General features: G+C 30.7%; 1 protein-coding gene and 1 pseudogene across 1 annotated transcript; one reads left to right on the top strand and one right to left on the bottom strand.

The window, feature by feature from the left end:
* Positions 1 to 3,512: 3,512 nt before the first annotated feature.
* Positions 3,513 to 4,861, top strand: LOC125848531 (epidermis-specific secreted glycoprotein EP1-like; annotated as a pseudogene).
* A 475-nt stretch (positions 4,862 to 5,336) lies between these two features.
* Positions 5,337 to 13,308, bottom strand: LOC125849440 (protein LIGHT-DEPENDENT SHORT HYPOCOTYLS 10-like). Its single transcript, XM_049529525.1, has 2 exons — positions 12,656 to 13,308; positions 5,337 to 5,637 (listed from the first exon to the last, which is right to left on the bottom strand). Exon 1 carries the CDS (start codon positions 13,239 to 13,241, stop codon positions 12,669 to 12,671), a length of 573 nt encoding a protein of 190 aa, XP_049385482.1. The 5' UTR covers positions 13,242 to 13,308; the 3' UTR covers positions 5,337 to 5,637; positions 12,656 to 12,668.
* Positions 13,309 to 14,546: the final 1,238 nt, after the last annotated feature.

Below are 14,546 nucleotides of genomic sequence, written 5' to 3'. Positions count from 1 at the left end.
CGAAAAGTGGTAAACAATTAATTAAAAAATAAGTTCGGGGGGGTAATAGGACATTAGTAAAGGTTAGGTGTGTCTCTGGGATTTCGGGTATAGGCTGGGGGGGTACTTATGCATTTTCCCTTATTTTTTGGGAAAATTACGTAATTAAACGATTTAAGATAGCATAATCTCTAAAAATTCATATTATTAAAATTAATTACAAAAATTCCCCTTTTTCCTTCTCTCTCTTAACATCCTGATACATCATTCCACCTCCATCAGATACATTACAATTTTCTTTGTGTATAATGTATGGTACAAATGTTATTGTTGATAAAAAAAACTTCAATTATTTCAAACCTAAATCAGTATGAATCTGGTTTATAATTATGTATCTGATACATAACTTATATATCGTTTGTTGTGTATCGGGTGAAGGAGCAATGTATCCACGAATTTTGAAAAATTCAATATTATTGTAATTTGAAAAACTTTCGAAATAGAATGTAATTAATGCCCAAATTATTAGGTTTCCGTACTTTATACTTAATTTTTTCGTCATAGGAGACACTATTTTGGAGAATTTTTTGTTGTTGTAGGGTTTTCGAGAAAATGATCAAAATGGTCCTTAATGTATTGGGGTTGCTTTATTTTGGTCCTTAATATATTTTAGGTGATTGAAATAGTCCTTCATGTATGACAAAATGTGTTCAATTTAGTCTTTTACCTTAAACTTAACAATTTACTCCCAAAAACTGTTAAATATAATTGTGGGCCCACATAACTTAGAAAATCCACTATTTTTATCATCTTTATTAACTCAAAGAAAGAGTTTCATGAATTCTAAAACATCATTTTCTCTAACATCTAACCACACAATTACAAAATAATTATTGTAAAAAGGTTGAATGAAATGAAACGTCAAGAAATATCAAGAAACAGATTTATCCAAGATTTCATCGACCCATTTCTTATTTTGGCACTGAGAAAGGGATTGAAGTGTCAGGGGCAAGTTTAGAAGATCACACATACACTTATGCACCTCCCCAAAACCAACTAGACCATTATAAACAGCTTGTGCAGTTGGTGAAGCAGATAATTCCCAAGTTTTAAGCTTGTTAAGCTTCTCTTCAATATTCTGTATAGCTGGATGTGATCTGCGTGGAAAACTGATGGATCTTTTATTGGAATTTGATGAAAAAGTTGCCTCTTTTTCTCTCTTTGTTCCTTTCCTTTTACTTGACGATCCATTTCATTGACTATCCATTTCATTAAACCTTTTTAGAATAATTATTTTGTAATTGTGTGGTTAGATGTTAGAGAAAATGATGTTTTAAAATTCATGAAACTCTTTCTTTGAGATAATAAAAATAGTAAAAATGATGAATTTTGTAAATTATATGGGTCCCACAGTTATATTTAACAGTTTTTGGGGATAAATTGTTAAGTTTAGGATAAAAGATTAAATTGAACACATTTTATCATACATGTAGGACTATTTCAATCACCTAGAATATATTAAGGACCAAAATAAAACAACCCCAATGCATCAAAGACCATTTTGATCATTTTCTCTAGGGTTTTCTAATAAATTAGTATCCCAACACAGTTGTGAAGGGCACAAATTAAATAGGCCCTGCTGATTTCTCTTACTTATTGAAATTGTCTTCTTCTCCCCCACACTCCATTCCCTGAAAAGACCCCAATAGGCACCTTGATTTATTTTACTGAAATTGTACCTTTTTTTAAAAAAAGAAGAAGAAGAAGATATCTTGGTAACGTAATTTTATATAAATTTCCCTGTTTTTCTTTACGGATGAATAGTTAAATTAAGCGGGCCTTTGACAATGTTTCATTGTGAAATTTTTTTAAAAAAATATTTATTTTAAAGTGAAAAATTTATGGCGCCACACTTTTTTATTGTTTTCAAATTCTTAGAAATAAGTTGAATTTTGTACTTCATGGCCAAACATGTTTAGACTAGAGTTCAATTTCGAAAAAACATGTTTTTTTTTTTTTTGTAAACTTCCTTGTGTTTTATTGGACATCACGTTGTACGTGACTCAACTAACCTTATGAAAAATAAATTTGGCTTCGACAGATCACACTGTGTATATTTTTGTATATGCTAGTGCAAAAGATTAAGGTCACTATAGACTCCAGCCATTAAAAACTATATTTTCTTCCAAAGTGCGACAGAAGAACATTAATTGCTTTAAACAATATGATTATCATGAACCTTTTACAATACGTAGACCTATATACATATAATTAATAATTAAGAAAAGCATACTCAATGATGGCTTCCTTTTACACGAAAGTGTAGAAATTAAAGACGTACGTGGTAGATCGATATAACTAATTTCTCCAAAAAAAAAAAGTGTCATAACTCATATATTATGACTCCCATTTCTTGTGTGGTCCTTTCTTACTAGTTACTAATATGTATATAATTTATACCTACATATTCAATGTTTCCATGCTTGTATAAATATGTGCAGATATATTAGCAGCTATATATACTACAATTGATAGTTTTCACATAGTATGGAGTTTTTATATTTATGAGAAAATAAAAAATGTAATTTAAGAAATTCAAATTACTTGTTCAAACAAAATGTGCAGCGCTCTAAAGGACCACTCGATCTCATCAAAGTTGTCTGATCTACGTACATGCAACAGTATCCCTTGACCAACCAAATGGCATACACTAAATTTCACTGAAAAACTTTCACAGCTAATATTTGATGGCACAAAAAGTGTACCACACAGAATTACAGGCCAACTTTATATGTACATCCAAATACTTGTAGGGTTCCCTATGTTTTTGATAATTATATTCCATCTCTACAAATTACTCCCTCCGTACGTTTCTTTAGACCAACATTTTAAAATGTGTTTTTTCATCATATCACTATAATTCATAGTATTTTTCATATAGTTTTCACATATCTAAATTTTTTAATATTGATTTCGCTTTGAAAATAAACCAAACTGCATGAACTTTGCCGCCTACATATATCACTATTAAAGGATTGAGAAAATTTGAATGTTTGTATTGTAGAGCAATTAAAAGTTCAACAGCATGATTCGACATATTTTCTTAAGAAAACGTACGATGAACTCCATTAAATTGAACATTAATGTCATCCAACTAATTAATAAGTACCAGGACTATATAACGTAAGCACATAGCTAGCCATCACTAGTATATAGTATAATTTAAATGTCAACCATGCGTGGATGCTTCTATAGCTAGATCCAACTTTAGCCATTAATGTTCTTCCAATAAGGATTTCTTTTTAAAATAAAAAGTTATATATAACTGGTTCATTGACCAGAACCAAAAGGTCTAAAACCATTAATTTGTGAAAAGAAATTAATTAATAGTGGATTCAAAAGTGTGTTGTTTAAGTTTGATCAATGATGAATTTGTCAAAGTCAACAATTGCCTTGTCAAATACATGGGTATGTTGATCCACTGGATAAGATATAGCATTAAACAATTTTTTATTAGTATAAATATAGTAACTCAAAAATTGTTCATTCACAAAACAAAAAACAATGTCTTCACATTCTTCTTTGCTTGTAATAACACTTTGTTCCTTATTCATAGTAACATTAGCTAATGTTCCTCCTTCCAAAACCTTCAAGTACATAAATGAAGGCTCATTTGGCGAATACTCCGTTGAATATTTTGCAGATTATCGTGTGTTGGACATTGTCAACTTCCCTTTCACCCTTTGTTTCTTCAATTCTACTCCAAACACCTTCATACTTGGGCTACGAATGGGTCATCGTAGATCTGAGTCCATTATGCGATGGGTCTGGGAGGCTAATCGTGGTAAGCCTGTCCGCGAAAACGCCACTCTAACGTTTGGTACTAACTGATGTCGATGGCACGGTAGCTTGGCATACCAATACTGTCAACAAAGGTGTAACTGGGCTAAAACTTTTGCCTAATGGCAACTTGGTTTTACATGACAAAAATGATAGATTTGTTTGGCAAAGTTTTGATCACCCAACGGATACACTTTTGGTGGGCCAAAGTTTAAGGGCTAAAGGCCCATCTAAGATTGTTAGTAGAAAGTCCAGTAAAGAACCTGTTGATGGACCTTTTAGTTTTGTCCTAGAAGGGAGACATTGGGCCATGTATTATACAAGTGTAAATTCACAAAAGCCTTTACCATATTTCAAATCAGATGATTTTGGTAATGGGAAAGGCTCTTTAGCCAATTTTGATTTCTATTGTGAGCCAGAATATGGTGAAAATTATGCTTTTGAGCTAGGATTTAGGATCAACATGACCAATTCTCCTAGCTCTGGCACATCTATATTTACTAGGCCCAAATACAATAGTACATACACTATGTTTAGAGTTGATATGGATGGTAATTTAAGAATGTACACTTATGAACCAAATGTTGATTGGGGAGCTAGCATGGGAAGTCACATATCGACTTCTCGATAGGGACAACAATGGAAAAAGTGAATGCAAGCTACCGAGGAGGTGTGGGTCATCAGGCGTTTGCGAGGACAGCCAGTGTGTGGCGTGTCCGAGCCCTCGAGGCTTGATTGGGTGGAGTAAGGGATGTGCACCACCAAAGTTGCCAGTATGTAGGGGAGGATTAAATGTGGACTATTATAAGGTGGAAGGAGTTGAACATTTTACTAGTGATTATAATGGAGTTGGGCCTATGAAAATAAGTGAATGCAAAAATAGGTGCAACAAAGATTGCAAATGTGTGGGCATTTTCTACAAACAAGAGTCATCAAAGTGCTTGGTTGTACCTGAGCTAGGGGCTTTGGTTAAAGTGGAAAATTCCTCCCATGTTGGCTACATCAAGATCTCAAAGTAGATGAAGTTATTACTGATTTGTATTTATATCAAGCAAGCATTTTGTATTTTTTTTTTAAATTTCAGTAATAATAATGTAACTTTTGTCAAAATATGATGAATAAAAAATGCACTTAATGTACCTGCAGAATCTATTAATTTAGAAAAGAGAAGTCCCCCCCAAAAAAATGCATATCTTTCTTGGCCATTTGTTATAAGTCATGCTCCACAAAATACACATGCAGAGTTAAAACTTTTAGTTTATGAATTTTGAATCACAATTGCTTTTACTTGTTCGATTCTGGATAGATTATTTACATACAAATACAGAGTTTGAGCTAATGTTTTTGAGTTCTACTGAAATTGTAACTCGAACGGTGGCTCCGCCCTGGATCAATACATACTACAGATCCACAAAAGAATTGTACTCTTATTATATATAAGAAAAGAAAGAAAGAAAGAACCAAGTGCTGAGAAAAAACTGAAATACTACAACTATTATATATGACTCCTGCTGAAATTGATGCAAAGTATATTTATAAAAATAGCTGAGAAGTAATTTAATTTACAGCAGAGGAGAAATCCCTTTAACAAATTTCCAAAAGAAGTTATTTGATTGAAAGAAACTGATTATCTAACTAAGTTATTAAAGACTAAGACTTCAGTATGTATATATATAATATAATAATAATAACTTAATAAGAAAACTTAACTAGCTAGATAGCTAGTATATTGAGGTACATATTTGTCTTGTGGCAGGCAGCATCATCTTCTATATATCTACTTAAGATATATCCAATTCATGTGACCACCCTATATATCTGCAATAAATTTGGTAAGCATAAAGTAAGAAATATCCAGAAAAACAAAAAGATGAAATTAAAGAAAAAACATTAAACAATTCAACATTGAATGTTCATTACTCCATCCGTCCCAAACAATAAAGAAATTTTATACTATCAATACAATATAACTGATTATAGCAGTGGCTAGATATAAATAAACTAGATATATCTGTATAAATTGTCAGTAGAATTTGAAGAGTACTTACAACAACAACATATCCGGTGTATTCCATAAGTGGAGTCTGAGGAGCCTTATCCCTACCTTATGAAGGTAGAGAAATTGATCTCGATGGACTCTCGACTCATATAAAGCATATTAAAACCAAGTATTGAAAGGAAATACAATAGTGAAACAAACTATGCTGACATTAATGTAGACGAGAACAATCAACAATAAAATAATACGATAATCGAGGCAAATAAAACAACTAAAAGTAATAAAATCAAAGAATAAGACAGTATAATTAGAATAATAGTAACAATAATGATACAGAAAACTAGACAACACTCGACTATGCATATTAACTTTAATTCTACCCTAATCCTCCTATCTAGGGGCATGTCTTCGGTAAGCTACATATGTGTGCCATGTCTAATCTATTCACCTCTCCCCATACTAATACTTCTTTGGCCTACCTTAACCTCTTCTCATATCCACCATAGCCAGAGTCTCACCTCCTCATCGAGGCATCTTTGCATTTTCTCTTCACATGCCCGAGTCATCTCAACCTTGCCTCCTTCATCTTATTTACCACTGAGTACACTCCCACCTTATTCCAAATATCTTCATTCTTAATCTTTTATTTTCTCTACTTTCATATTTTAGACGTGCGAGTTAAAAAAAAAAGAATAATGTTGAGAACGGCTGAAACAGTGAAAAGATATATACTTCTTTTGTTCATCTCTTTATGTCTTCCACAAATTAAATGCAACTAGTCTAGCTCTATCTCACTCGTCTTTGCATCAATTGATTGCAATTTGTCAATTCACCCATGAATGATAATGGGTTATGTGGAACTTAGTTCAAGAGGGACGTTACGTATGTGTGTGAACAAAGTCCCACGTGGAAAGTAAAAATAGAAAAAAGAAAAAAGGAAGCAACTTACAACAGTTGAACAATCTTTTAATCCTCCCTGATCATTCACTTTGTTATGGTTCATGGAGATGTTACTCAGTCTTCTGAAAAATTGAATGTACATTATATTGTGCAATCGAACTCTAAAACCTCCGGTTATCTTATATAAATGATAGTTTCTTTTGTCTATCTTTAAATTTGAGCTTATTGCTTTCCTGAAGCCTCTCCGCAATTATAAAGGTTAGATCTCCTTTTGTATTCTTTTAATTAAATAATATCCAAGGTAAGGGTACGGGTCCAACCCCCCACCACAACGAGAGGTGAAAGCCTGAGTGGATGAAAAAAATCTTAATAGTGTGAGACCCTTTGCAAAAGGATCATATGGGCTAAGACCTAAGAGTATATATATCTTCAGGAATTATATTCATATAACTATGGAATGGGTGTACTTAAAATTTTGACCCTAAGTTACCCCATAGGTGAACCTTCAAGGTCAAAGTAAAGTTTGTTGAACTTAAAATTTTGTACATGGAGCAAGAGGCATCAAAAGTTCTCGACTTACCAAGTATCTTTAGATTACCTTAGTTGAGTGTTCAAATACCTCTCTTTCTGTAACTTTTGTTAATTCACATGTTTTACTAATAACAAGGGCTCAAATAACAATGAATTCTCTAACATTGTACAAATTGAAAAGCAAACATATTCAATTTGGCATCAAAGTTCAGGAAATTATATATCCAAGTTCAAGATCTTTAACTTTTTGCATTCAAATAAATTTATCAAAATCAGTAGTTGGATAATAATTTTTGTATAACTTACCTAAATCTCATAGTGTAAAGAGTAAATTACATTCTATCCCTACTCTTTTTCTAATTATAATAATCCCTTAAAATTTGTACCTTCTGGATACATAATTCATCATCTGGATACATTAATTCACCATCCGGATACATTAATTCTAATACAAGAAGAATCTTTCTATTGCGCTAAAAAGAAAAAAAAATTTGAAAATTAATTAAATCCCATAAATTATGCTTACGTTTCTTCTTACTCTCAATCATACATAGGCAAATCCTATTAGAACAAAGAAATTCAAAACTTCAAATTGCTCCCCCATCAACGAAGAAACCTTTCAGATTTGATTAAAAAACTTCTTTTGAAATTTTGGGTAAGCGAGGTGAGTTATGAAGAATACAAAAGTGATGAAATTGTTGTTGGGCAAACGATTTCCTTTTGAATCTTCAAGTTCATCGAAGATCCTTTCAATTTTGATTCAAGATTGTAAAAAAAAATTGAGATTCAAGATTCTTTCTTCTCCAGTTCATCGAAGATCCTTTCAATTTTGATTCAAAATTGTTGAAATTTTGAGATTCAAAATTCTTCTCCTAGTTTATTGAAGATCCTTTCAATTTTGATTCAAAATTATCGAAAAAAATAAAATTTGGATGACTATGTTTGTTTCTGCACTATTTTCTTTGTCCTGTTTTGAAGAGGAATCAACAGTAGGGGAACCACAAGACGCCATAACTCGACCACCAATACCACTGATGACTTGTTTAATTTTCTCTATTGTAGTCTGTAGATAATTAAAGCTTCAAACATAGCTCATAGTTCTAAGCCAAAGCAATTTAAGTGCTTGTAAATTGTTACCGTCACATACCCTTTATCTTATGATGCATTATGAATATCTTTGCTACTTAGCATTTTACTAGTTATGTATCTTGTTTATATTGATAAATATTGTATTTATACTAGATACATTAAATAAATAATTGTGTTCATAAGATGTTAGATTTGAGATCGATACATTATCGTGTGGTAATTGCTATGTAATTGATACATTTAGTATAAATTCGAATTTACATATCATATCTAAAAAAATTAATGCATGATACATTATTATTTGTGTATCTCGTTTAAATTGATAAGTATTGTACATACAAGATACATTAAATAAGTAATTGTTGCCCATAAGATGTTAGATTTGAGATCGATACATTATCATGTGGTAGTTGCTATGTAATTGATACATTTAGTATAAATTCGAATTTACTTATTATATCTAAAAAAATTGAGCATGATACATTACTGTTTATGTATCTCGTTTAAATTGATAAGTATTGTATTGTTACGGGATACATCAAACATGTAATTGTTGTCCATAAGTTGTTTGGTTTGAGATTGATACATTTAGTATAAATTAATATTTATGTATCATGCCCGTATAATTTGGTGTAGCTATGTATCATATACAAAAAAAAATTATGAATATGATAAATAATGATTTAGTTATAAAATAGTACTGCACATACATATGATACATACCCATATATATAAGTGACACTTTTTATACTTCGTTTTTGTCCTAATTTTCTCCATGTTTGTTTTGTCATGTCCATATACAGGTGGTTTATTGAGTCTACATTCTAATCATCTCTCTAACAGTAAAACACTTGTCTTTGTGTATGAAAAATTACCCCAATATTCACATGATTCATCTGTAAAAAAAAAAAAGAATTGGAAAGAAAAAAATAAATAAAGAACTACCTTTTGATTAACTTTAAATTATTAATCAGAGAGAGAATATTTAAAATTCAAAATAAAGGATTGATGAAGGTAACTGGTAATATAGTGGAGTGATTAGAGGAAAGAAAAAAGGGAGAAAATAGTGAAGTTGAAAGATTGAAAGTTTTTTTTTTTTTTTTTTTTTTTTTTTTTATGGAAAGATTGAAAGTTATGTATCTGGAAAGAAGAGAATTTTAAAAAAAGGAATTTTAGTAATTTTTTAAAATGGTAGGGAATAATAGAAAATATGGTAAGTAAAGATGTGTAGTTAGGTAATTTTTCATAATTTTTTTTAGTATGTACAAATTGTCAATTGGAAAAAACTAAAAGTTATAAACTATCATTTCGAAGCATCAATAAATTGGAGAATGAATCTTTGAAGAAAATACATAGTGATTTATAAACACTATCTCCTTTTCCATCATCTAAGAACATAAAGTACATACTACAGTATGTTATTTTTGTGGGCTGTATGAGGTTCATTTTTTTTCCCTTTAAAACGAAAATCAGATTTTCTTATATTAGAATTAGTATTTTCCGAAATCTCGTATACAAATATTTTTTGAGAGGAATAATTTTTTTCAATGTGATAGAGAAGGTGAGTTTAGCAGTTGCAACTTCATAAATCATTTCAGTAAATTTTTTAACTTTCATAAATTGTTCAACTAATTTTAAATATAACTCAACTTAACATGGAATTTAGTGATAAATATCTTGTCCTCATACCCTAAAATTAAATGGAGTATTTTAACGAAAGCGCAGAGACATGCTCAATGCAAATTTGCCTTTGTTTCTATGGTGATTCGTTAGGATTTCTTATTTGATATTGATCAAGAATAAGCAACAAGTTATGGTGATTTGTTAGGATTTCTTGTCAATTCCTGAGGGATCATAACAATTTTTTGGAATTCATGACTAAAATTCTGGCGATTTGTGGCCAGATCTTAGTGATCCTTCAAAATTTGGCACAAACCCTAATGATCATCATAACATGTTGTGTAAAAATTCACCAGGTCAATTTTTCTTCAAAATGGAGTATCTGGAAACTATTTAAATAAAACTTTCCACTTAAGTATCCTTTGATGAGAAGCTCTTATAACTACATAAATATCATCATGTCATATTTAAGAATTTAGACCACAAATACCAAACAATTTTTAAATTCTTTTAAAAAAATACGTGCTTAGTAAAAAATGTTCACATAAATAGAAAACAATTACTTTATTTGGACGTTTAATGAGCTAGGAAAATGATCGGGTATGTAGAAATAAGTTCCTATGCTTAAATTTCTAAAGCTAATTATAAAATGATAAAGTTGAAGGAAGTCCATCAAGAAAACTTAACATTACCATGATATGTTAAAATGTCAGGGATAGACTTTAAGCCTAAATCAACCTCAGCTTATTAGGAAAGGATTATTCGAGACCATGTAAGGAGTTCATGTTCTCATCCCATAAAAGATGTAAAACTCCAAAAGAAAAAAAGAGATTATAGAAGTCTCAATGCTTTAATTACTAAAACTAAAATGATAATGACGCAGAAATTAAATTCCATCAAGAAAACCACTAAAAATATAAGAAACCATCGAAATAAATCAAAGTAACAGAGAAAATGTATGTTTACCTCATATAGAATATAATGTCACTTAATTTACTCACAATTACTTTCAAATTACACAAAAAAAATTAATGAACACCTTAGCCTCGGGTACATTTTTCCCCCCTAAAAAACCGCAATGTGAGGGGACTATGCATAATAAACCCCAATACACACTTCAAACATGAAACAACAAATGAAGACGGGGACACTAGAGGCAGAACAAGATATGAATTCACGAGAACCCAATAGCTTTTGCCCAGACTCTCTCTATATATATTAAGAAATTCACTAAAAAATTGACTTTTGAATCCAGGTATTATTGTATAATAACTTAAGGTGCAGTAGTAAACTCATATTCTATGGAAGAATGGTGTGATTAGGCTGTTTACTTAGAAATCCGAGGGGAAAAAAGAATTGAAATTTACAAAAGATCTCATATATATATTTTGAATGTGAAGAGTCTCACATCAGTGGTTTAAGGGATGAGCGGTCTTTTTGGTATGACTTGGACAATCATCCTCTCATGAGCTAGTTTTTGAAGTTAAATTATGCAATCAAGATCTATTTTATATTTAAATTGTATGAGAGCAAAGTCTATTCCAATTCTTGTTTCATGATATTGGGCCCCATATTAAATTGTTCATGCATCAGATGTTGAGGAACTGTTATTCTTGTTTCCTGATGTTGGGCCCCCAATATTAAATTGTCCATACACCAGATGTTCCGAGAAGGGTGTAGGTTATAAAAGTCCCAAAGAAGAAGAGAGACATTCCCTAAGTAGGAAGTTGAACATAACAAGCTACAAAGGACTAACTAGCAAGGTATACCTTGAAAATATATTCTTAATTAACAGTAATAAATATGACTATTTACAGACAAATAATACGAAAAAGGCTTGATGCTAAAACCTACGTACAAAAGGCAAGCATAATATGTCTGCTTATATATATTATCTGTATATTCGTTTGGAACTTTTTGTAGTAATGATTATACATATATGATTGTTGGTGATGTACAGAAGATTCTTTTAATTATATTAATTATATTATTTAAAATGGTCCAAGACAATATAAGTTTTGTTTCCACTTCAAAAATTACTCTAACTATATATATAGAGTAACCAACTAACCATCACATAGTTTTCTCATTAAGACACAAAATCTTGCCAAATCTCTTAAGGGCCAAGAAATATTGAAAAGATTACAAAATTTAGAAGAATAAAAGTTTCAATTATGAAATTAATAAACTGTTTTTGCATGATATGAGAGAGAGAGAGAATGGAAGAAATATGAGAGAGATTTGTTATATACTAAGATTACTAGAATATGCACTATTCATACCCTACTATACATATACTCCCAAATATTAATGAAAATAGAGATGAAATTTTCCTATATTATTCCTCAAATTCAATTGCTTCACTATGACCATAAAGATCAGGGTTTTAGGGATTTTGATTTAGTAAATGACCTTTGACATCAAGGTCTAATCGAAAATTAGTTGCACTTTGGCAATAATAAAAATATCACTTGTACTTATAATTCTTCTAATTTTACTTTTCAAGAAAAGATGTTGATATTACAACAACAAACTTCATAGAAATAAGCAAATCATTCGATTCTTTGTAACTTATACATATAAGGTTTATACGAATACGGTAAGGAAATAGAGTCAAATTAAAATTGAAGTAAGTCCATATATATATATGATACATATAATTTACCATACTGATCTAAAACAAAGAAAATTACTTACCCATATGATCGATTTAGCTTGCTTGCATCAAATTCTTGTGTTGATCAGCACCCGCACTAGCACCAGCACCAATGGACTTAATTGAATTATTATTGATCTTCCTTTTCTTCTTCTTCTTGTAAGGAATCCCTCTTGCCTTAGCTTGACACTCTTTTACCTCTCTCAAATAAAGGCGAATCGCGCCATTTCCAAACGGATTATTCTCCGGTGGCCCTCCGTGTTCTTCGTAAGCAGCTCTAAGCCTCCCTATTAAAGCATCAAGGCTACCCCAAGCTTGCCTTAAAGGACAAGTACAAGGTGCTGGTGGATCAGGTTGTCCGAAAAACACGCATCCGTGCAAGTGAACCTTAGTCTTCCCGAACTGGTCTAGGTACCGAAGGAATTCTAGAACATGATTGCAATTACACAGTGATAACGAAACGGGTGGTCTTTGATTTTTCAAGTACTGACCAAAAGTGTTCCAGTCTCGCCTTTTTTGTGACTCGTACCGACTCAATGGTGCGGGATTATTTTGTAACTGTTCACCGCCGGATCGTGACGATCCAGCGGGCAGTTCCTTTGTCATGACTATGGTAGAAGGATTCATTTTTTTTTAATTTTTAATTTTTTTGGAAAGAGGATACTGAATAAGGGAAAGAAAATGGAAGGGTGCAGTTTGTAGAAAAAAAGAGAGATGAAAATCACATCTTTCAGTCCACTAAGGAGACAATGCATGGGACCCTTACTAGAGGTGCTTTTGTTCTTTCTTTTATTTTTTGTTTTTTTTTAAATATTTTTTATTTATATCTCTCGCTTTCTTTCATTTTCATTCTTTCTTTTTTAATCATAATTTTATCACCACTAAACATGTACTATTGAAATTTTAATCATTTATTAAGAGTAATTAACATCATCCTTTCAAATTGTTATAGTTTTTAATTAACACCATACACCATAAGTTATTGTACCCGTGACTTTGTTAGTCGGTGCAATTCACCTTGTACTATCATAAAGAAAAAAAAAAAACACTTTTTCCATAGGAATTTTTTCGTTTCTGTGGAATAAAAATTATGCTAGTTTTTTTCTCGGTAGAAATTTTTATATGTTTATTAGATTTGTGTGGCTATTTTATCTAACAGTAGTAACATAGTTATTGAAAGATCACATTTTTATTAATCATCAACAATGGATTTTATTTTTGTATAAAACATACACAACTCATATTTTTTACTTAGCTTGAATACTATTTATTGAAGCATGTGATATTGAAAATTGAAAGTTACTTGTGGCCACAAATTATTTAAATTTTGAAATTCAACTACTTATAAAAGAAGTTATAGGGATTTAGAAGCGTTTTGTTCTTTGGGTATATATTATATGTATGTTAAAAGTGAGGTTGTCACAAGTCATCATATATAATAACCCCTTTTTCTTTCAAAATTTTCCGCCTCTTTTCACGTGTAAATAGAGACAAAAATAGCTGTGAATTTAGTTTTCAGGCTGCTTAAAATAATACGACTCTTAATAAACTAGTTAGGTTAGTAGATTTAGTCAACTTACTATAGCGCTCTCTCGAATGAAAAAGATTTTTAGAATACTAGTAAATCTTTTAATTTGTTTAGCTCAATATATGTGGAGACATCTAAAGACAATACACGAATTTTTATTAGATATTAGATACTTTATACAAGAGTGAATACTCAATTAATTCAAAAATTATTATTCCCTTCGTTTTTTTAGTTGCCATATTTTTTTTTTTTTGATAGTCAAATTATATGAACTTTGACTAACGTTTTAAAGATATATTTTTGAAATGAAAAAAATTGTCACTTTGTAGTATTTTTGTATAATTTTTTGAATATCTAATTTTTTATGGATAAATGTCGAGTTAATATAATTTAATTTAAATTTA

The sequence above is a fragment of the Solanum stenotomum genome, chromosome 12 (assembly GCF_019186545.1).
Source record: "Solanum stenotomum isolate F172 chromosome 12, ASM1918654v1, whole genome shotgun sequence".
In the NCBI taxonomy this organism is placed as follows: domain Eukaryota; kingdom Viridiplantae; phylum Streptophyta; class Magnoliopsida; order Solanales; family Solanaceae; genus Solanum; species Solanum stenotomum.
Note: the sequence above shows the minus strand (reverse complement) of the source record. Positions and strands in the feature narration are given on the sequence as shown.